The following is a 24982-nucleotide window of genomic DNA, read 5'->3' on the forward strand; positions in this document are numbered from 1 at the left end:
CGCCTCCCACACTCCCATTGTAGGAGAAAGGGGAGGCTGAGGGAGGTCAAGGGAAGAACTGGGAAATGAATTAGGACTAGGATTTGGTGCAAAAGAGTCACCACATATCAGGCAATAGCCCTCCTCTTCCATCTTGTTCAGTGGTTTCAGAAATGTCTTGACGTTGAGACATGTATGTAGAAGAGCACAGCGAGTCCTGGAGTTTACACCCTTTGATCAGACCCAGGGAAAGCAAGGAAGCTCAGGTTTCATTTCAGACTGCAAATCCATTTAATTCAATAAAGCAGATTCAGTACAACAAACTTGAAACAAGTGAATTAAAAAAGAGACCTCACACAAACTTTGGTGTGCATGCCTCCCTGGGAAACACGCATATCACTGAGAAACTGCGGCTCAAAGGGCAGCCTATCCCATCGCCCCCATCCCGCATGCCTTGCTGACTCACACAGGGATCCCATTGAGCAGGTGCCATTGAACCCAATTCTGTGTACACGGCCGCACTTTCCACCAGGGTGCGAGAGGGAAGGGGGTTAGGGTGGGCTGTGACTGAATTGCTGGTTGAAATTATTTGATTTCCTTGTGCTAGGTGACAATCCTCAAGGATTAAACCTGGGGCCTTACCGCTTCTGCAAGCTACGTCCCTCCACGGGTAGTACATCAATGGACAATTCCCCAATCAGCACTGTCCTTAGATACCATCCCCCAATCAGTATTCCCCTAGTTACCATTCCCCAATCAGTATTCCCCTAGTTACCATTCCCCAATCAGTATTCCCCTAGTTACCATTCCCCAATCAGTATTCGTTACCATTCCCCAATCAGTATTCCCCTAGTTACCATTCCCCAATCAGTATTCTAGTCACCATTCCCCAATCAGTATTCTAGTTACCATTCCCCAATCAGTATTCTAATTACCATTCTCCAATCATTATTCCCCTAGTTACCATTCCCCAATCAGTATTCTAGTTACCATTCCCCAATCAGTATTCTAGTTACCATTCCCCAATCAGTATTCTAGTTACCATTCCCCAATCAGTATTCTAGTTACCATTCCCCAATCAGTATTCTAGTTACCATTCCCCAATCAGCATTCTAGTCACCATTCTCCAATCAGTATTCCCCTAGTTACCATTCCCCAATCAGTATTCTAGCTACCATTCCCCAATCAGTATTCCAGTTACCATTCCCCAATCAGTATTCTAGTCACCATTCCCCAATCAGTATTCCCCTAGTTACCATTCCCCAATCAGTATTCTAATTACCATTCTCCAATCATTATTCCCCTAGTTACCATTCCCCAAACATTATTCCCCTAGTTACCATTCCCCAATCAGTATTCCCCTAGTTACCATTCCCCAATCAGTATTCTAGTCACCATTCCCCAATCAGTATTCTAATTACCATTCTCCAATCAGTATTCCCCTAATTACCATTCCCCAATCAGTATTCCTCTAGTTACCATTCCCCAATCAGTATTCTAATTACCATTCTCCAATCATTATTCCCCTAGTTACCATTCCCCAATCAGTATTCCAGTTACCATTCCCCAATCAGTATTCTAGTTACCATTCCCCAATCAGTATTCTAGTTACCATTCCCCAATCAGTATTCTAGTCACCATTCTCCAATCAGTATTCCCCTAGTTACCATTCCCCAATCAGTATTCTAGCTACCATTCCCCAATCAGTATTCTAGTTACCATTCCCCAATCAGTATTCTAGTCACATTCCCCAATCAGTATTCCCCTAGTTACCATTCCCCAATCAGTATTCTAGTTACCATTCCCCAATCAGTATTCCTCTAGTTACCATTCCCCAATCAGTATTCTAGTCACCATTCCCCAATCAGTATTCCTCTAGTTACCATTCCCCAATCATTATTATAGTTACCATTCCCCAATCAGTATTCCTCTAGTTACCATTCCCCAATCATTATTATAGTTACCATTCCCCAATCAGTATTCCCCTAGTTACCATTCCCCAATCAGTATTCCTCTAGTCACCATTCCCCAATCAGTATTCTAGTCACCATTCCCCAATCAGTCTTCTAGTCACCATTCCCCAATCAGTATTCCCCTAGTTACCATTCCCCAATCAGTATTCTAATTACCATTCTCCAATCATTATTCCCCTAGTTACCATTCCCCAATCAGTATTCTAGTCACCATCCCCCAATCAGTATTCCTCTAGTCACCATTCCCCAATCATTATTCCCCTAGTTACCATTCCCCAATCAGTATTCTAATTACCATTCCCCAAACAGTATTCCCCTAGTTACCATTCCCCAATCAGTATTCTAGTTACCATTCCCCAATCAGTATTCCTCTAGTCACCATTCCCCAATCAGTATTCTAGTTACCATCCCCCAATCAGTATTCTAGTCACCATTCCCCAATCAGTATTCCTCTAGTCACCATTCCCCAATCAGTATTCTAGTTACCATTCCCCAATCAGTATTCCTCTAGTCACCATTCCCCAATCAGTATTCTAGTTACCATCCCCCCAATCAGTATTCTAGTCACCATTCCCCAATCAGTATTCCTCTAGTCACCATTCTCCAATCATTATTCCCCTAGTTACCATTCCCCAATCAGTATTCTAATTACCATTCTCCAATCATTATTCCCCTAGTTACCATTCCCCAATCAGTATTCCCCTAGTTACCATTCCCCAATCAGTATTCTAGTTACCATTCCCCAATCAGTATTCTAGTTACCATTCCCCAATCAGTATTCTAGTTACCATTCCCCAATCAGTATTCCCCTAGTTACCATCCCCCAATCAGTATTCCCCTAGTTACCATTCCCCAATCAGTATTCCCCTAGTTACCATTCCCCAATCAGTATTCCCCTAGTTACCATCCCCCAATCAGTATTCCCCTAGTTACCATTCCCCAATCAGTATTCCCCTAGTTACCATCCCCCAATCAGTATTCCCCTAGTTACCATTCCCCAATCAGTATTCCCCTAGTTACCATACCCCAATCAGTATTCCCCTAGTTACCATTCCCCAATCAGTATTCCCCTAGTTACCATCCCCCAATCAGTATTCCCCGAGTTACCATTCCCCAATCATTATTCCCCTAGTTACCATTCCCCAATCAGTATTCCCCTAGTTACCATTCCCCAATCAGTATTCCTCTAGTCACCATTCCCCAATCACGACTGCCCTTGGAGTGATTATCCAGCATTCTTCTTCCCAGAATGGCCATCACCCCATCTAAAATTTCTCTTACAACAGCCCCCCTACCCCCATCCCTCCCGCAGTTGGGCACAGGGACATTAGCTGCAAACCATCTTTAAGGTGAGGCACTGCCGTTATCCTCCTCATCGCTGGCTGACTCCATTCCCTATGCAATGCAAATAAGATAGTCAAAGACATAAAAGACAACCTCAGGAATTAACCCGTGGACTTGCTCTACTCATCCAAAGCAGCTTTACGATGAAACCTCAACAATCAAAGGAGTGGAAAGTGCTGGTTTACTGCTGCAAACACCAAATGTGTAAGTGCATAGAATCCGTCTGAGATCTTATTATTGACAAATGAGAGACATGCTGAATCAAATCAATCATGACTTGTTGGACAGGTGCAGATTAAATTGCTAAAACATAATATGTAGAATCCTGACAGCCCTGGGCAATAGTCTGCAGCAACAGCATGTAGAAAAATCTGCTTTAAAACTGCAGATGGAAAGTTCACTTCAGGTGTGATGTGGGCAACGGCCTAAAGGAGGGAGATTCACAAACATATTGGGATTTCGAAGGTTACTCCTGTCTGCCGGAGGCTCCTCATCCGGGTTGGATGGATCCAGATTGGTCCCTTTCTGTAGAATGCAATAGTAAAAAAGAGAACAGTGTTAATAATTGGATCCATCAGTGTCCAGTAAGCAGCATGAATGACTAATACAGGAGAGGTGAAATGGAGGGACCAAATTACCAATCACCAGTCATATTTCACACTGAGATCACCTGTCATACTCAACGCTGCGATCACCAGTCGTCATATTCCACGCTGAGATCACCAGTCATATTCCACGCTGCGATCACCAATCATATTCCACACTGAGATCACCAGTCATATTCCACACTGAGATCACCAGTCATATTCCACGCTGAGATCACCAGTCATATTCCACGCTGCGATCACCAATCATATTCCACACTGAGATCACCAGTCATATTCCACATTGAGATCACCAGTCATTTTCCACACTGAGATCACCAGTCATATTCCACACTGCAATCACCAGTCATATTCCACACTGAGATCACCAGTCATATTCCACTCGGCGATCACCAGTCATATTCCACTGAGATCACCAGTCATATTCCACACTGAGATCACCAGTGAAATTCCACACGGAGATCACCAGTCATATTCCACAGAGACCACTAGTGATATTATAAACAGCGATCAGTCATATTCCACACTGCGATCACCAGTCATATTCCACACTGAGATCACCAATCACATTCCACACTGAGATCACCAATCATATTCCACACTGAGATCACCAATCACATTCCACACTGAGATCACCAATCACATTCCACACTGAGATCACCAATCATATTCCACACTGAGATCACCAATCACATTCCACACTGAGATCACCAATCATATTCCACACGGCGATCACCAGTCATATTCCACACTGAGATCACCAATCACATTCCACACTGAGATCACCAATCATATTCCACACTGAGATCACCAATCACATTCCACACTGCGATCACCAGTCATATTCCACTGAGATCACCAGTCATATTCCACAATGTGTTCACTAGACATATTCCACACTGCGATCACCAGTCATATCCCACACTGAGATCCCCAGTCATTTTCCACACTGTCATCACCAGTCATATTCCACACTGCGATCACCAGTCATATTCCACACTGAGCTCACCAGTCATATTCCACCCCGAGATCACCAGTTCGGAGCAGGGAGCAGCGAGGTGAGCCCGGTATAAAAACCGGCGCGAGTACCGAGGCCCAACCAGTTCGGAGCAGGGAGCAGCGAGGTGAGCCCGGTATAAAAACCGGCGCGAGGACCGAAGCCCGATTAGTTCGGAGCAGGGAGCAGCGAGGCGAGCCCGGTATAAAAACCGGCGCGAGTACCGAGGCCCGACCAGTTTGGAGCAGGCAGCAGCGAGGTGAGCCCGGTATAAAAACCGGCGCGAGAACCGAAGCCCGATTAGTTCGGAGCAGGGAGCAGCGAGGCGAGCCCGGTATAAAAACCGGCGCAAGTACCGAGGCCCAATCAGTTCGGGGCAGGGAGCAGCGAGGCGAGCCCGGTATAAAAACCGGCGCGAGTACCGAGGCCCAACCAGTTCGGAGCAGGGAGCAGCGAGGTGAGCCCGGTATAAAAACCGGCGCGAGGACCGAAGCCCGATTAGTTCGGAGCAGGGAGCAGCGAGGCGAGCCCGGTATAAAAACCGGCGCGAGTACCGAGGCCCAATCAGTTCGGAGCAGGGAGCAGCGAGGCGAGCCCGGTATAAAAACCGGCGCGAGTACCGAGGCCCGACCAGTTCGGAGCAGGGAGCAGCGAGGTGAGCCCGGTATAAAAACCGGCGCGAGAACCGAAGCCTGATTAGTTCGGAGCAGGGAGCAGCGAGGCGAGCCCGGTATAAAAACCGGCGCGAGTACCGAGGCCCAATCAGTTCGGAGCAGGGAGCAGCGAGGCGAGCCCGGTATAAAAACCGGCGCGAGTACCGAGGCCCGACCAGTTCGGAGCAGGGAGCAGCGAGGTGAGCCCGGTATAAAAACCGGCGTGAGTACCGAGGCCAGACCAGTTCGGAGCAGGGAGCAGCGAGGCACGCCAACTCAGCAGCGGGGAGAGGTGTAAAAAGTAATCAGAGTGTGATGTCACCAGGGAGCAGGTAAGTGATTGGTTGGTGAGTATTTCTCTTTTTTTAAACTTTAACTCTGTAGTTTATAGTTACTAGGGTCTTTTCTGGTGTAGCAGGGACTGTTGGTAGAATATACAAGCGCCTTAGAGATATCTTTAATTGGTGATAGTGAATTAATTTAAATTAATTAAAGGGTAAGTCATGCCAGGAGAGCCCAGACCCGTGTTATGCTCCTCTTGCTCTATGTGGGAATTCAGGGACACTGCCGGTGCCCCTGATGACCACGTGTGCCGGAAATGCATCCAGCTGCGGCTACTAGCAGACCGCATTGAGGCGCTGGAGCTGCGGGTGGATGGGTTGTGGAGCATTCACGATGCTGAGAGGGTCGTGGATAACACGTTTAGTGAGTTGGTCACACCGCAGGTAAGGGCTGCACAGGAAGAAAGGAAATGGGTGACCACCAGGCGGAGCAATAGAAGCAGGCAGGTAGTGCAGGAGACCCCTGTGACCATTCCCCTCTCAAACAGGTATACCGATTTGGATACTGTTGAGGGGGATGACTCACCAGGGGAAGGCAGCAGCAGCCAACTTCCTGGCACTGGGGGTGCTCCTGCTGCCCAGGAAGGGAGGAAAAAGAGTGGGAGAGCAATAGTGGTAGGGGATTCTATAGTAAGGGGAACAGATAGGCGTTTCTGTGGCCGTAGACGTGAATCCAGGATGGTTTGTTGCCTCCCTGGTGCCAGGGTCAAGGATGTCACTGAGCGGCTGCAGGGCATTCTGGAGGGGGAGGGTGAACAGCCAGAGGTCGTGGTCCACATTGGTACCAACGACTTAGGTAAAAAGAGGGATGAGGTCCTGCAGCAAGAATTTAGGGAGCTAGGTGGAAGATTAAAGAGCAGGACCTAAAAGGTTGTAATCTCTGGATTACTCCCGGTGCCACGTGCTAGTGAGTATAGGAATAGGAAGATAGAACAGATGAATGCGTGGCTAAAGGGATGGTGCAGGAGGGAGGGCTTTAGTTTCCTGGATCACTGGGTCTGCTTCTGGGAAAGGTGGGACTTGTACAAGTCGGACGGTTTACACCTGAACCAGAGGGGGACCAATATCCTTGCGGGGAGGTTTGCTAGCACTGCTGGGGGGGGGTTTAAACTAACTTGGCAGGGGGATGGGATACAGAGTGGAGCTATAGTAGGGGGTGATTTACAGCCAAATACAGAGGAAAAAACAAGTCAGCTGGGAAGGCAGAGCAAATATGTGAAGGCAAAAGGGAATATGGCAAGGCTGGAAGGCATTTATTTTAATGCAAGGAGTCTTGCAAATAAGGTGGATGAACTGAAGTTGTTGTTGAACACATGGGAGTACGATATTGTTGCTATCACGGAGACATGGTTGAGGGAGGGTCAGGACTGGCAGCTCAATATTCCGGGGTATAGAATCTTCAGGCGAGACAGAGGGGGGTGTAAAAGGGGAGGGGGTGTTGCAATATTAATTAAGGAGTCAATTACTGCTGTAAGGAGGGATGATATATTAGCGGGTTCCACTAATGAGGCCATATGGGTAGAACTTAAAAACAAAAAGGGGGCAAGCACTTTGCTGGGAGTGTACTATAGGCCCCCAAACAGTCAGGGGGAGATAGAGGAACAGATATGTAGGCAAATCTCAGAAAAGTGCGAAAATAATAGGGGGGTAATAGTGGGGGATTTCAACTTCCCCAATATAAATTGGGATAGTCAGAGTGTGAAAGGCTTAGAGGGTGCAGAATTCTTAAAGTGCATCCAGGAGAGCTTTTTGAGCCAACATGTAGAAAGTCCTACAAGAGAGGGGGCGGTACTGGACCTAATTCTAGGGAATGTAGCCGGGCAAGTGGTGGAAGTGTCAGTAGGAAAGCATTTTGGCGACAGTGACCATAATTCGGTGAGATTTAAGGTGGTCATGGAAAAAGACAAAGACGGCCCGGAAATAAGGGTTCTAAATTGGGGGAAGGCCGATTTTAATATGATAAGGCAGGATCTGGCCAAAGTGGGCTGGGAGCAGCTACTTATAGGAAAATCCACATCAAAGCAGTGGGAGACTTTCAGAAGGGAAATAGAGAGTACAACGCCAACATGTTCCTGTAAAGGTCAAGGGTGGGACCAACAAGCAAAGGGAACCTTGGATGACAAGGGATATACAAAAATGCATTAGGAAAAAAAGGGGGGCTTTGGCAGTTACAAAAGACTAAAGACAGAGGAAGCCCTAGAGGAGTATAAAAAGTGCAGGGGCATACTTAAAAAAGAAATTAGGAGGGCGAGGAGGGGCCATGAAATAACACTGGCGAGCAAAATAAAGGAAAATCCTAAGATGTTTTTTAAGTATATTAAGGGCAAGAGGATAAACAGGGAAAGGGTAGGGCCCATTAGGGACCAAAGTGGCAATCTGTGTGTAGAGCCAGATGATGTAGGCAGGGTTTTAAATGAATTCTTTGCATCTGTGTTCACTATGGAGAAAGACGATGTAGACATAGAAATCGGGCAAGGGGACTGTGACATACTTGAACATATTAGCATCGAGAGGGAGGAGGTACTAGCGGTTTTAGCAGGCCAAAAAGTGGATAAATCCCCAGGCCCGGACGAGATGTATCCCAGGCTGTTGTGTGAGGCAAAGGAGGAGATTGCAGGGGCTCTGACACAAATTTTCAGAACCTCTCTGGCCACAGGGGATTTACCAGAGGACTGGAGAACAGCTAACGTAGTACCATTATTAAAGAAGGGTAGCAGGGATAAACCAGGGAATTACAGGCCAGTGAGCCTAACATCTGTGGTGGGGAAATTATTGGAAAAAACTCTGAGGGACAAAATTAGTCTCCACTTGGAGAGGCAAGGATTAATCGGGGATAGTCAGCATGGCTTTGTCAAGGGTAAATCATGTCTGACCAATCTGATTGAATTTTTCGAGGGGGTGACTAGGGGGGTGGATGAGGGAAATGCTGTGGATGTGGTTTACATGGACTTCAGTAAAGCTTTTGACAAAGTCCCGCATAGGAGACTGGTCAAGAAGGTAAGAGCCCATGGGATCCAGGGTGCCTTGGCGCGTTGGATCCTAAACTGGCTGAGTGGCAGGAGGCAGAGGGTGATGGTCGAAGGTTGCTTTTGTGACTGGAAGCCTGTGTCCAGTGGGGTACCTCAGGGATCGGTGCTGGGTCCCTTGCTGTTTGTGATCTACATAAATGATTTGGATGAGAATGTAAAAGGTATGATCAGTAAGTTCGCAGATGACACGAAAATTGGTGGGGTGGTAAATTGCGAGGAGGAAAGCCTGAGGCTACAGGACGATATAAACGGGTTGGTCAGATGGGCGGAAAAGTGGCAAATGGAATTTAACCCTGAAAAGTGCGAGGTGATGCATTTTGGACGGACAAATAAGGCAAGGGAATACACAATGAGTGGTAGGACCCTAGGAAGTACAGATGGTCAGAGGGACCTTGGTGTACATGTACATAGATCCCTGAAGGCAGCGGAACAGGTAGATAAGGTGGTTAAAAAGGCATATGGGATACTTGCCTTCATTAGCCGAGGCATAGAATATAAGAGCAGGGAGGTTATGATGGAGCTGTACAAAACGCTGGTGAGGCCACAGCTGGAGTACTGTGTGCAGTTCTGGTCGCCTCACTATAGGAAGGATGTGATTGCTTTGGAGAAGGTGCAGAGAAGATTCACCTGGGATGGAGCGCCTCAGCTATGAAGAAAGACTAAACAGGCTGGGGTTGTTTTCCTTGGAGCAAAGAAGGCTGAGGGGGGACCTGAATGAGGTGTACAAAATGATGAGGGGCATAGATAGGGTAGATAAAGAGGAACTTTTCCCCTTAGTAGGGGGGTCAATAACAAGGGGGCATAGATTCAAGGTAAGGGGCAGGAGGTTTAGAGGGGATTTGAGGAGGAACTTTTTCACCCAGAGGGTGGTTGGAATCTGGAACTCACTGCCTGAAAGGGTGGTAGAGGCAGGAACCCTCACAACATTCAAGAAGCATTTGGATGAGCACTTGAAATGCCACTGCATACAAGGCTATGGGCCAAATGCTGGAAAATGGGATTAGACTGGACAGGGATTGATGGACGGCGCAGACACGATGGGCCGAATGGCCTCTTTCTGTGCTGTATAACTCGATGACTCTATGACTCACCAGTCATATTCCACACTGATATCACCAGTCATATTCCACGCTGCGATCACCAGTCATATTCCCCACTGAGATCACCAGTCATATTCCACACTGAGATCACCAGCCACATTCCACACAGATTTCACCAGTCATATTCCACACTGAGATCACCAGTCACATTCCACACTGAGATCACCAGTCATACTCCACCCCGAGATCACCAGTCATATTCCACACTGCGATCACCAGTCATATTCCACCCCGAGATCACCAGTCATATTCCACTGAGATCACCAGTCATATTCCACAGAGATCACCAGTCATATTCCACACTGCGATCGGCAGTCATATTCCACTGCGATCACCAGTCATATTCCACACTGAGATCACCAGCCATATTCCACACTGAGATCACCAGTCATATTCCACTGAGATCACCAGTCATATTCCACACTGCGATCGGCAGTCATATTCCACTGCGATCACCAGTCATATTCCACACTGAGATCTCCAGTCATATTCCACACTGCGATCACCAGTCATACTCCACACTGAGATCGCCAGTCATATTCCCCACTGAGATCACCAGTCATATCCCACACTGAGATCACCAGTCATATTCCACACTGCGATCACCAGTCATAGTCCAGAGATCACCAGTCATATTCCACATAGACCACTAGTGATATTAAAAACAGCGATCAGTCATATTCCACACTGCGATCACCAGTCATATTCCACACTGCGATCACCAGTCATGTTCCACACTGAGATCTCCAGTCATATTCCACACTGCGATCACCAGTCATATTCCACACTGAGATCACCAATCATATTCCACTGAAATCACCAGTCATATTCCACAGAGATCACCAGTCATATTCCACACTGCGATCGCCAGTCATATTACACACAGATTTCACCAGTCATATTCCACACTGCGATCACCAGACATAATAAACACAGCGATCACCAGTCATATTCCACTGAGATCACCAGTCAAATTCCACATAGACCACTAGTGATATTAAAAACAGCGATCAGTCATATTCCACAGAGATCACCAGTCATATTCCACACTGAGATCACCAGTGATATTCCCCACTGAGATCACCAGTCATATTCCACACTGAGATCACCAGTCATATTCCACACTGCGATAACCAGTCATATTCCACACTGAGATCACCAACCATATTCCACACTGAGATCACCAGTCATATTCCACACTGAGATCACCAGTCATATTCCACACTGCGATCACCAGTCATCTTCCACACTGCGATCACCAGTCATATTCCACACTGACATCACCAGTCATATTCCGCACTGACATCACCAGTCATATTCCACACTGAGATCACCAGTCATATTCCACAGAGATGGGTTGGTCAGATGGGCGGAACAGTGGCAAATGGAATTTAACCCGGAAAAGTGCGAGGTGATGCACTTTGGGGGGACTAACAAGGCAAGGGAATACACAATGAATGGTAAGACCCTAGGCAAGATGGAGGGTCAGAGGGATCTGGGTGTGCAAGTACACAGATCCCTGAAGGCGGCAGAACAGGTGGATAAGGTGGTAAAAAAGGCATATGGGATACTTGCCTTCATTAGCCGAGGCATTGAATATAAGAGCAAGGAGGTTATGATGGAACTGTATAAAACACTGGTTAGGCCACAGCTGGAATACGGTGTGCAGTTCTGGTCGCCACACTACAGGAAGGATGTGATCGCGTTGGAGAGGGTGCAGAGGAGGTTCACCAGGATGTTACCGGGGCTGGAGCGCTTCAGCTATGAAGAGAGACTGGGCAGATTGGGTTTGTTTTCCTTGGAGCAGAGGAGGCTGATTGAGGTGTACAAAATTATGAGGGGCATAGATAGGATGGATGCTGAGGAGCTTTTTCCCTTAGTAGAGGGGTCAATAACTAGGGGGCATAGATTCAAGGTAAAGGGCGGGAGGTTTAGAGGGGATTTGAGGAAGAACTTTTTCACCCAGAGGGTGGTTGGAGTCTGGAACTCACTGCCTGAAAGGGTTGTGGAGGCAGGCATCCTCACAACATTTAAGAAGCATTTGGATGAGTACTTGAAATGCCATAGCATACAAGGCTACGGACCAAATGCTGTAATATGGGATTAGATCAGACAGGGCTTGATGGCCGGCGCGGACACGATGGGCCGAAGGGCCTCTAGCCGTGCTGTATAACTCTATGACTCTATGAGATCACCAGTCATATTCCACTGAGACCACTAGTGATATTAAAAACAGCGATCAGTCATATTCCACACTGAGATCACCAGTCATATTCCACACTGAGATCACCAGTCATATTCCACACTGCGATCACCAGTCATATTCCAGAGATCACCAGTCATATTCCACAGAGACCACTAGTGATATTAAAAACAGCGATCAGTCATATTCCACACTGCGATCACCAGTCATATTCCACACTGCGATCACCAGTCATGTTCCACACTGAGATCTCCAGTCATATTCCACACTGCGATCACCAGTCATACTCCACACTGCGATCACCTGTCATATTCCACACTGAGATCACCAGTCATGTTCCACACTGCGATCACCAGTCATATTCCACACTGCGATCACCAGTCATATTCCACACTGCGATCACCAGTCATATTCCACACTGCGATCACCAGTCATATTCCACACTGAGATCACTGTTAAATCTGTGAGTTGTTCAAGTAATTAATACTCAGACTTAATCAGTAACAATAAAACAGGTCTTTACTGGTTGGAGGTAGGGACTATACGTAGGTCTTTACTTCATGCCCACAGGCGGGAACTGAGGGGAGATCAGTACCCACAGTACTATTTATACCCCTATGGCCAGGAGTGGTACTGCGTATCACTACGCCCAACAAGTAGTGCAGTCCTGTCCATAGGTTCAAAGTAGCACACATATTACATACACAACATTCCTCCCTTCCTAGCTTTACAGTCATCTCCCCATTTAACATAACGTAATAACATATATACATATATAACTTCAGGTTTACATAACAGAATAACATAGATACATAGATAACTTCATGTTAAAACAGATCACAGATTCAGTCTCTGCGGAAAACAGTTCACAGATTCAATCTCTGTGGTGGAGTCGGTTCACGTTGCTGGAGTGACTCATTCAATAGTCCTTCCATGGATTTAACAGTTTGAACTTCCGAACTGAATTGGCTCCGTTCGGAGGGACCACGTGTGAGATCTGGTAGAGGTAATAATGGTTCAGATGGGTCATCTTCTGTTTCGACTTTTCCTTTTCTGCTTCTTGGAGACTCTCTGGGCTCCATCAGCTGCCAGCTGCATGCGCAGTTCCTCCTTCTCTTCCTCCTTTTTCCGTAGTAGAGCCACCTTCTCCCGATGTTCTGTAGACTTTCGGTGCTCCTCCATGATTTCTGTATGGTGGGAGTCGAAGTTACAAGTTGGGCAGGACAAGACATAGTAATATTCGGTGTCGTCCTGATCTAGGCCAGCGAGAGGGTCTTCTATTTCCTCCATACCCAGCTGGGCGTTAGCCAGCTTTTGTTCCAAGTCCAGACATCTTTCCTGAAGAGACTTCTTCATGCGTACCTCTTCATCCAGCTTTTTCTGGGCTTTCAGCAAGTCGTTTACTAATGACCTCATTTGAGATTTTACTACTTCAACTTCTTTTGGAGATTGATTGATCGGACTATTCAATCCCTCTACCGGAGCAGCTGTTTCAGCGGTCTGTTGTTCTACGTTGACGTGAGTCAGCGTACTTTTGGCATCCAAGGGCTGCTCTGTTGCAGTCATCTCAGTCTGTGTTGCCACCTCAGCTCTTCCAATAACCTTTGAGAGCTCCGAACCCCTTTCGTTTGAATATTGAAGTTCGTGTTCAAGTTTTTCCCATTTCAGAGTCCTGTCCTTCAGCATATGCAGGAGTTGGCTGACCGTTAACTCCTCTGACATCAGACGTTTTGTGTGCTCCTGCTCCATTTTCTCCATCAGCTGCTTCTGTTGTCTTTCCAGATTCTCCAACTCTATATCAAAGAACTCTTTCGTTGCATTCAACTCTTGCTCAAAACGGCGAAGCATTTGTTCTAATTGCTGTTGTAGTTTGAAATGGAGTTGAGTTCGAGCCCGGTGTCCCTCAGAAATGGGCACATCAGTAGACTTGCCAGACTCAGAATCCACAGTTAAACTATGTTGTTGTTGCTCAGTGGAATTCTGTGCTGAAACTTTGTCTTTTGCACCTGAGTTGGGCTTACCATCATCCGTTCCAGAGTCTGGGCCGACTATCTTCACCGAGTTCTCACTCGTTATTGTTTGCAGGAAATGCCAGTCCATATTCATTTTCCTAATCCACTCCCGTTCTAGTAGTGGAGGACCTCCTTCAGATATCACATATAAGTCCATTATTTGACTGTCTTCGCCCTTGTGGACCACTGCAACCTCTATTTTCCCGATGGGGTACACTCTTTGCCCCGTGTATGTTTCCAATATAATCCCCGTATCCTGTAGGGGAATATGTTGGAATAACTTTCCGTAATCTTTCTTATTTATGACCGTCAATGCCGATCCAGTGTCCAATTCCAGTTTTACTTGGACTCCTTCTATCTGAAGAGTGACCCAAATTGTCTGGAGGTCTGCACCCTTACCAGCGTTGAGTACTCTTAAGCTAGCCAGTTCATTACTGCTAGCATCTGAATCGGACTCCTGTTCGGTCACCTTGTGTACCTTTGCGTATTTTCCTTGCGGTGACTTCTTGTTGCTGGTCTTCTTCGCTGACCTGCATACTCTAGCTATATGTCCAAGCCTACCACAAGTTCTACATTCTTGGTTTTTAAACCAACACTGGTTCTGATCATGCGTTGTCTTTCCACAACGATAACATTTGCCAGAACTCTCACCCAATTTGTGTGCACTGAGCTCCGGTGACCGTAGTTGCATTACTGCCGTGCCTCTCGCTGCGGCTTCGTGTGCTGCTGCCATAGTGACTGCCTTCTCAAGCGTCAGCTCATTCTCCTCGAGCAGTCGCTTTTGTGTATCCTGTTTAAATAAACCACACACAAATTTGTCTCGAAGTGCCTCTGTCAGTCCCGTTCCAAACTGGCAATATTTCGCTAATTTACGCAATTCCAGCAAATATTCAGCATTGCTTTCATGCTGTAGCTGCCTTCTGTCGTAAAATTTAAATCGTTCCGCTAGCATCAGCGGCGTGGGGTTTAGATGATCTTTCAGGACAGTAACAATCTCATCGAACGTCTTATCCGCCGGTTCATCTGGTGATAACAGGTGTTTCAATTGCCCGTATGTCTTCGCACCCATTGAATTTAATAATGTTAGAGCTTTATCTTGGTCACGAATTTTATTGGCCTTACAATAATTTTTTACTCTTTCAACATATATGGCCCAATCTTCGAGGTCACTATCAAAGGTGCTAATATTCCCGTGTTTAGGCATTGTAGATTTGCAATTTCTCAGATTTTATTTTGTTTACTTGTTATCAAAGATGGCGGCTTCCCGCTCTTGCCGTCGTCCTCCGCCCACAAAATGGCGGTTTTCCCGCGCTTGGCGGTCTTCACCCGTCCCCCAACGCCGTCTCCCTTCAGCCCCCGAGTGCGGCCCTTATCTTCGCCGCGATCGCCCGAGTGCGGCCCTTATCAGCGGATGCGATCGCTGGATCGCGAAGCGGCTCTCGGCTCTTATCAGGAGATGCGATCGCTCTGTTGAAACGCCTCCCGCTCGAAGCGGCTCTCGCGCCCTATTCCTCCAGCTCCCCCAGCCCCGTTCGTGCGGCCAACGCGGTCGACTGCCTGTCGCGTCGCTGCCCGGCTCAGACAACGGCTTACCCACCACCAAGCTGGAGAAGAAGCTGACGGTCGCCGATGGAGGCTCCGAGGTCAGGATGTCTTCCAGTGGGGTGGAGAGGGTGGAAACCTCTCTGCAACGTCCTGGCTGTGGACGAAGCTGCCGTGGAGTGACTGCCGCAGGGTCCGAATCAGACTCGTCACCAGTGTTAAATCTGTGAGTTGTTCAAGTAATTAATACTCAGACTTAATCAGTAACAATAAAACAGGTCTTTACTGGTTGGAGGTAGGGACTATACGTAGGTCTTTACTTCATGCCCACAGGCGGGAACTGAGGGGAGATCAGTACCCACAGTACTATTTATACCCCTATGGCCAGGAGTGGTACTGCGTATCACTACGCCCAACAAGTAGTGCAGTCCTGTCCATAGGTTCAAAGTAGCACACATATTACATACACAACAATCACCAATCATATTCCACTGAAATCACCAGTCATATTCCACAGAGATCATCAGTCATATTCCACACTGCGATCACCAGACATAATAAACACAGCGATCACCAGTCATATTCCACTGAGATCACCAGTCATATTCCACATAGACCACTAGTGATATTAAAAACAGCGATCAGTCATATTCCACACTGCGATCACCAGTCATATTCCACACTGAGATCACCAGTCATATTCCACACTGAGATCACCAATCATATTCCACTGAAATCACCAGTCATATTCCACAGAGATCACCAGTCATATTCCACACTGCGATCACCAGACATAATAAACACAGCGATCACCAGTCATATTCCACTGAGATCACCAGTCAAATTCCACATAGACCACTAGTGATATTAAAAACAGCGATCAGTCATATTCCACAGAGATCACCAGTCATATTCCACACTGAGATCACCAGTCATATTCCCCACTGAGATCACCAGTCATATTCCACACTGAGATCACCAGTCATATTCCACACTGCGATAACCAGTCATATTCCACACTGAGATCACCAACCATATTCCACACTGAGATCACCAGTCATATTCCACACTGCGATCACCAGTCATCTTCCACACTGCGATCACCAGTCATATTCCGCACTGAGATCACCAGTCATATTCCACACTGAGATCACCAGTCATATTCCACAGAGATGGGTTGGTCAGATGGGCGGCACAGTGGCAAATGGAATTTAACCCGGAAAAGTGCGAGGTGATGCACTTTGGGGGGACTAACAAGGCAAGGGAATACACAATGAATGGTAAGACCCTAGGCAAGACGGAGGGTCAGAGGGATCTGGGTGTGCAAGTACACAGATCCCTGAAGGCGGCAGAACAGGTGGATAAGGTGGTAAAAAAGGCATATGGGATACTTGCCTTCATTAGCCGAGGCATTGAATATAAGAGCAAGGAGGTTATGATGGAACTGTATAAAACACTGGTTAGGCCACAGCTGGAATACGGTGTGCAGTTCTGGTCGCCACACTACAGGAAGGATGTGATCGCGTTGGAGAGGGTGCAGAGGAGGTTCACCAGGATGTTACCGGGGCTGGAGCGCTTCAGCTATGAAGAGAGACTGGGCAGATTGGGTTTGTTTTCCTTGGAGCAGAGGAGGCTGATTGAGGTGTACAAAATTATGAGGGGCATAGATAGGATGGATGCTGAGGAGCTTTTTCCCTTAGTAGAGGGGTCAATAACTAGGGGGCATAGATTCAAGGTAAAGGGCGGGAGGTTTAGAGGGGATTTGAGGAAGAACTTTTTCACCCAGAGGGTGGTTGGAGTCTGGAACTCACTGCCTGAAAGGGTTGTGGAGGCAGGCATCCTCACAACATTTAAGAAGCATTTGGATGAGCACTTGAAATGCCATAGCATACAAGGCTACGGACCAAATGCTGGAATATGGGATTAGATCAGACAGGGCTTGATGGCCGGCGCGGACACGATGGGCCGAAGGGCCTCTAGCCATGCTGTATAACTCTATGACTCTATGAGATCACCAGTCATATTCCACTGAGACCACTAGTGATATTAAAAACAGCGATCAGTCATATTCCACACTGAGATCACCAGTCATATTCCACACTGAGATCACCAGTCATATTCCACACTGCGATCACCAGTCATATTCCACATAGACCACTAGTGATATTAAAAACAGCGATCAGTCATATTCCACACTGCGATCACCAGTCATATTCCACACTGCGATCACCAGTCATATTCCACACTGCGATCACCAGTCATATTCCACACTGCGATCACCAGTCATATTCCACACTGCGATCACCTGTCATATTCCACACTGAGATCACCAATCATATTCCACTGAAATCACCAGTCATATTCCAAAAGATCACCAGTCATATTCCACACTGCGATCACCAGTCATATTACACACAGCGATCACCAGACATATTCCACACTGCGATCACCAGCCATATTCCACACAGATTTCACCAGTCATATTCCGCTCTGCGATCACCAGTCATATTCCACACTGCGACCGCCAGTCATATTCCACACAGAGATCACCATTCATATTCCACACTGCGAACACCAGTCATATTCCACACAGAGATCACCATTCATATTCCACACTGCGAACACCAGTCATATTCCACACTGCGATCGCCAGTCATATTCCACACTGAGATCACCATTCATATTCCACACTGCGAACACCAGTCATATTCCACACTGCGATCGCCAGTCATATTCCACACTGAGATCACCATTCATATTCCACACTGAGATCACCACTCATATTCCACACTGCGATCGCCAGTCATATTCCTCATTGCGATCACCAGTCATATTCCACACGGAGATCACCAGTCATATTCCACACTGAGATCACCAGTCAAATTCCACACTGAAATCACCAGTCATATTCCACTGAGATCGCCAGTCATATTCCACACTGAGATCACCAGTCATATTCCACACGGAGATTCGGAGTCATATTCCACACGGACATCACCAGTCATATTCCACACTGCGATCACCAATTATATTCCACACTAAGATCACCAGTCATATTGGAAACTGAGATCACCAGACATATTCCACTCAGATCACCAGTCATATTCCACACGGAGATCCGGAGTCATATTCCACACTGAGATCAGTCATATTCCACACTGCAATCACCAGTCATATTCCACACTCAGATCACCAGTCATATTCCACACTGAGATCACCAGTCGTATTCCACACTGCAATCACCAGTCATATTCCACACTGCGATCACCAGCCATAAGCCACACTGCGAGCAGTCATATTCCACACTGAGATCACCAGCCATAAGCCACACTTCGATCACCAGTCATATTCCACACTGAGATCACCAGTCATATTCCACACTGAGATCAGTCATATTCCAAACTCTCTCGTACTCTAACCCTTCGACGCTGTGCTCTCTAGTACTCTGGACTAGACGAACAGTTGACTGCGCTGGCCTGGCTCTAGCGCTGCACCCACCTGGCGAGCGAGCGACCCTCGGAATGGCGGGCACACCATGTAGAATCTCGGAATAGTAGCGTTGAAGGTGAGCTTCTTCTTGGAGAGTTGTTGGAAAGTGTAGTAGCCTTCCATGTAGCCTGAGGGGGTGGTGAAGGTAGTGCAGCTGGTGTACTCATGCACACTGCCAGGGCGCAGCACTGGGAACTCACCTACGGCACGGAGTGAGAGAGAGAGAAAGGGAAAGAAATATCTCTACAGATCAAAGTGGTAAATAGATATCCTTAAGCAGTTTTGAAAGTCTGGTCGCTGCCCGCTGCAGTCTGTTTGGTCCGGTTGCTGCCAGGTGACTCCGGTCCCAGCTCCCTTGCAGCTGGGAAATCTCACTCATGTTGGAGCAAAGCAGGTGTCACTGGCTGGGATCAGCTGCCTCAGCAGCCATTAAATTCCTGCCCACAGTCCTGTCACTGACCCCAGACACCGCCACCGGGCCCCGCCCCCGGGTCGTGCCACTCAGTACTCACTGCCCACAGTCCTGTCACTGCCCCCGGGTCCTGGCATTCCATACTCACTGCCCACAGTCCTGTCACTGCCCCCGGGTCCTGGCATTCCGTACTCACTGCCCACAGTCCTGTCACTGCCCCCGGGTCCTGCCACCCCGTACCCACTGCCCACAGTCCTGTCACTGACCCCGGGTCCTGGCATTCCGTACTCACTGCCCACAGTCCTGTCACTGCCCCCGGGTCCTGCCACCCCGTACCCACTGCCCACAGTCCTGTCACTGACCCCGGGTCCTGGCATTCCGTACTCACTGCCCATAGTCCTGTCACTGCCCCCGGGTCCTGGCATTCCGTACTCACTGCCCACAGTCCCGTCACTGCCCCCGGGTCCTGGCATTCCGTACCCACTGCCCACAATCCTAGTGTAACTAGTGGGGTGCCGCAAGGATCAGTGTTGGGGCCACAATCTATATTAATGACCTAGATGAAGGGACCAAATGTAATGTATACAAGTTTGCTGATGATACAAAGCTAGGTGGGACAGTAAGCTGTGAGGAGAAACTAAAGAGTCTGCAAAGGGATATAGATAGACTAAGTGAGTGGGCAGTAAAGTAGCAGATGGAGTATAATGGAGGGAAATGTGAGGTTATTCACTTTGGTAGGAAGAATAGAAAAACAGAATATTTTTAAATGATGAGAAACTTTCAAATGTTGGTGTTCAGAGAGATTTGGGTGTCCTCGTGCAAGGAACACAGAAAGCTAGCATACAGGTACAGCAAGCAATAAGGAAGGCCTTTATTGCAAGGGGGTTGGAGTATAAGAGTAAGGAAGTCTTGTTACAATTGTACAGGGCCTTGGTAAGACCACACCCGGAGTACTGTGCACAGTTTTGATCTCCTTATCTAAGGAAGGATACACTTGCCTTGGAGGTGGTGCAACGAAGGTTCACTAGATTGATTCCTGGGATGAGAGGGCTGTCCTATGAGGAGAGATTGTGTAGAATGGACCGATACTCTCTGGAGTTTAGAAGAATGAGAGGTGATCTCATTGAAACATACAAGATTCTGAAGGGGATTAAGAGGTTGTTTCCCTTGGCTGGAGAGTCTAGAACAAAGGGGACACAGTCTCAGGATAAGGGGCCTGCCATTTAAGACTGAGATGAGGAGGAATTTCTGCACTCGGAGGGTTGTGAATCTTTGGTATTCTCTGCACCAGAGGGCTGTGGATGCTGAGTCTTTGAGGATATTCAAGGCTGAGATAGATTTTTGGACTCTAGGGGAATCGAGGGATATGGGGATCAGACGGGAAAGCGGAGTTGAGGTCGATGATTAGCCACGATCTTATTGAATGTCGGAGCAGGCTGGAGGGGCCGTATGGCTGACTCCTGCTCTTATTCTTATGTCCTGTCACTGCCCCCGGGTCCTGCCACTCCGAACCCACTGCCCACAGTCCCGTCACTGCCCCTGGGTCCTGCCACTCCGAACCCACTGCCCACAGTCCTGTCACTCCGTACCCAATGCCCCCGGGTCCTGCCACTCCGAACCCACTGCCCACAGTCCCGTCACTGCCCCCGGGTCCTCCCACTCCGTACCCACTGCCCCCGGGTCCTGCCACTCCGTACCCACTGCCCACAGTCCCGTCACTGCCCCCGGGTCCTCCCACTCCGTACCCACTGCCCCCGGGTCCTCCCACTCCGTACCCACTGCCCTCGGGTCCTGCCACTCCGTACCCACTGCCCACAGTCCTGCCACTCCGTACCCACTGCCCGCGGGTCCTGCCACTCCGTACCCACTGCCCACAGTCCTGTCACTCCGTACCCACTGCCCCCGGGTCCTGCCACTCCGTACCCACTGCCCACAGTCCTGCCACTGCCCCCAGGTCCTACCACTCCGTACCCACTACTCCAGGTCCCTGGACCTCCTCGACGTCTCCATTCTCGTTGGTTATCTTCCAGTAGCGACTGTCAAGCTGACAGACGTTGTCTGGTGAGGCGTCCTTTACCATCTCTATCCTGTATGGGGAAAGACGGAGCACCCATTAACTCTTTCATTGCCTTTAGTTTGTACTGCAAACCACTGCAGGGATTCACACAGGCTCAGAATCAAAACCACTGTTTCAGTAACTGCATTTTGCATTAGCAGCATTTTAGAAAGAATTGTCCTCAGATCAGTTACAACCACGAACATTTCAATTAAACAGACACAGATCACCATCCGTACAGGGGACCAAAAGCTATGACATCAACCAGATCATCTGTTTTGGTGATGTTGGTTGAGGGATAAATATTGGTCAGGACACCGGGGAGAACTCCCCTGCTCTTCTTGAAAACAGTGCCATGGGATCCGAGAGGACAGAAAGGACCTCAGTTTAACGTCTCATCCAAAAGGCGACTCCTCCAACTGTGCAGCACTCCCTCAGTACTGCCCCTCCGACTGTGCAACGTTCCCTCAGTACTCTTCATAGGCAGTCCCATGGAACCGAGGATGACTCCCTCAGTACTGCCCCTCCCAACAGTGCAGCACTTCCGCAGTACTGCCCCGCTGACAGTGCAGCGTTCCCTCAGTGCTGACTCCCCCCCCCCCAACAGTGCAGCGCTCCCTCAGTACTTCCCCTCTGACAGTGCAGCATTCCATCAGTACAGGTACTGCCCCTCCGACAGCGCAGCACTCCATCAGTACTGCCCCTCCGACAGTGCAGCGCTCCCTCAGTACTGCCCTGGAGTGTCAGCCTAGATCTACGCTTAATTCTATGTGGAATTCACAGAGGTGTGAGGCTGTGGAATTCAGAGAGAGGTGAGACTGTGGAATTCACACAGAGAGGTGAGACTGTGGAATTCACACAGAGAGGCGAGACTGTGGAATTCACAGAGGTGTGAGACTGTGGAATTGTCACAGAGAGGTGTGAGACTGTGGAATACCGAGAAATTACAGGCCAGTCAGCCTAACCTCGGTGGTGGGAAAATTATTGGAACGAATTCTGAAGGACAGGATAAATCTTCATTTAGAAAGACACGGATTAATCAAAGATAGTCAGCATGGATTTGTTAAGGGAAGGTCGTGTCCGACAAACTTGATTGAATTTTTTGAGGAGGTAACAAGGAGGGTAGATGAGGGTAGTGCGTTTGATGTAGTGTATACGGACTTCAGCAAGGTTTTTGATAAGGTTCCACGTGGCAGACTGGTCACGAAGTTAAAAGCCCATGGGATCCAGGACAAAGTGTCAAGTTAGATTCAAAATTGGCTCAGAGACAGGAAGCAGAGGGTAGCAAAATACTGCAGATGCTGGAAATCCGAAATAACAGAAAACGCTGGAAACACTCAGCAGGCCAGGCAACATCCGTGGAGAGAGAAACAGAGTCAACGGTTCAGGTCGAAACCCTTCTACAGAACTGAGAAAAAAAAAGCAGGAAATGGGGCTGGGAAATGGGGGAGCGGATGAAAGAACAAAAAGGAAGGTCTGAGAGGTGAAGAGACATGAAGAGATATTCAAGGCGAGACGAGATGGTAATAGGACAGGTAAAGAGACAAAGGATGGCTCTAGATGAAGTGTGAAATACGCTGGCAGAATGAGAGACAGCTGCCATGTGGGAGAGAAAATAAAAGGAAAAGGCACAAACCAAAAGTGTGGATAAAAAATATATAAAAATGTAATAGGGGCCGAGGTTATGATCTGAAATTGTTGAACTCGATATCGAGTCCGGAAGGCTGTAAAGTGCCTAATCGGAAGACGGGGTGCTGTTCCTCAAGCTTACACTGAGCTTCCGTGGAACAATGCAAGAGACCGAGCACGGTGAGGTTCGAGTGGGAATGGGGCGGTGAATTAAAGTGACAGGCGACCGGAAGCTCAGGGTCACCCTTACGGACTGAATGGAGGTGTTCCGCAAAGCGGTCACCCAATCTGCATTTGGTCTCCCCAATGTAGAGGAGACCACATCGTGAGCAGCAAATACAGTATACTAGGTTGCAAGAAGTACAAGTAAATCGCTGTTTCACCTGGAAGGGGTGTTTGGGGCCCTGGACAGTGGGAAGGGGGGAGGTATAGGGGCAGGTGTTACATCTCCTTGCGCTTGCACGGGAAGGTGCCGGGCGAAGGGGAAGGGGTGCTGGGGGTGATACAGGAGTGGACAAAGGTGTCTTGGAGGGAGCGGTCCATACGGAATGCTGAAAGGGGAGGGGAGGGGAAGATGCGTTTGGTGGTGGGATCACGTTGGACGTGGCGGAAATGGCGGACGATGATCCGTTGAAAGTGGAGGCTGGTGGGGTGAATGGTGAGGACAAGGGGAACCCTATCGCAGTTCCGGGAGGGAGGGGCAGGGGTGAGGGCAGGAGTATGGGAGATAGAACGGAGGACCGTGTTAACCACAGTAGAGGGGCATCCTCGGTTGAGGAAAAAGGAAGACATGTCGTAAGCACTGGTGTGGAAGGTGGCATCGTCGGAGCAGACGCGGCGGAGATGGAGAAACTGGGAGAATGGAATAGAGTCCTTACAGGAGGTGGGGTGGGAGGAAGTGTAGTCCAGGTAGCTGTGGGAGTCAGTGGGCTTGCAGTGAATGTTGGTCAATAACCTATCCCCAGAGATGGAGACGGAGAAGTTGAGGAAGGGAAGGGAAGAGTCAGAGATGGACCATGTGAAGGTGAAGAAAGGGTGGAAATTGAAGGCAAAGTAAATTAAATTGTTTAGTTCAGGGCGAGAGTAGGAAACGGCACCGATACAGTCATCAATGTACCGGAAAAAGGTGAGGGAGGGGACCCGAGTAGGACTGGAACAAAGAGTGTTCCACATATCCCACGAAAAGGCAGGCATAGCTAGGACCCATGCGGGTACCCATAGCAACACCTTTAATTTGGAGGAAATGAGTGGAGTTAAAGGAGAAGTTGTTCAATGTGACAACAAGTTCAGCCAGGCGGAGGAGGGTAGTGGTGGATGGGGACTGGTTGGGCCTCTGTTCAAGGAAGAAGCGGAGCGCCCTCAGGCCATCCTGGTGGGGGATGGAGGTGCAGAGGGATTGTACGTCAGTAAAAAGGAGGCGGTTGGGGCCAGGAAACTGGAAACTGTTAAAGTGGCGGAGGGCGCCAAGAGTCACGGGTGTAGGTGGGAAGAGACTGGACAAGGGGAGAAAAGATAGAGTCGCGATAGGAAGAGTTAAGTTCCGTGGGGCAAGAACAGGCTGAAACGATGGGTCTACCAGGGTAGTCCTGTTTGTGGATCTTGGGAAGGAGGTAGAAGT

At 48.4% G+C, this 24982-nt stretch overlaps 1 protein-coding gene across 1 annotated transcript in view; it reads right to left on the minus strand.

Moving 5' to 3' along the window:
* Positions 1–246: 246 nt before the first annotated feature.
* Positions 247–24982, minus strand: part of LOC147106495 (F-box only protein 3-like) — a 35095-nt gene continuing 10359 nt past the window's right edge. The window contains exons 4-6 of the mRNA XM_086007448.1: positions 21651–21766; positions 19277–19467; positions 247–3821 (exon numbers count right to left, since the gene is read on the minus strand). Coding sequence (XP_085863574.1) covers positions 3699–3821; positions 19277–19467; positions 21651–21766 — 430 coding nt within the window. The 3' untranslated portion in view covers positions 247–3698. The remainder of the gene's footprint in view (positions 3822–19276; positions 19468–21650; positions 21767–24982) is intronic.

This window comes from Somniosus microcephalus, chromosome 15, assembly GCF_052327205.1.
Source record: "Somniosus microcephalus isolate GS21.2 chromosome 15, FLI_Smic_1.0, whole genome shotgun sequence".
Taxonomy (NCBI): domain Eukaryota; kingdom Metazoa; phylum Chordata; class Chondrichthyes; order Squaliformes; family Somniosidae; genus Somniosus; species Somniosus microcephalus.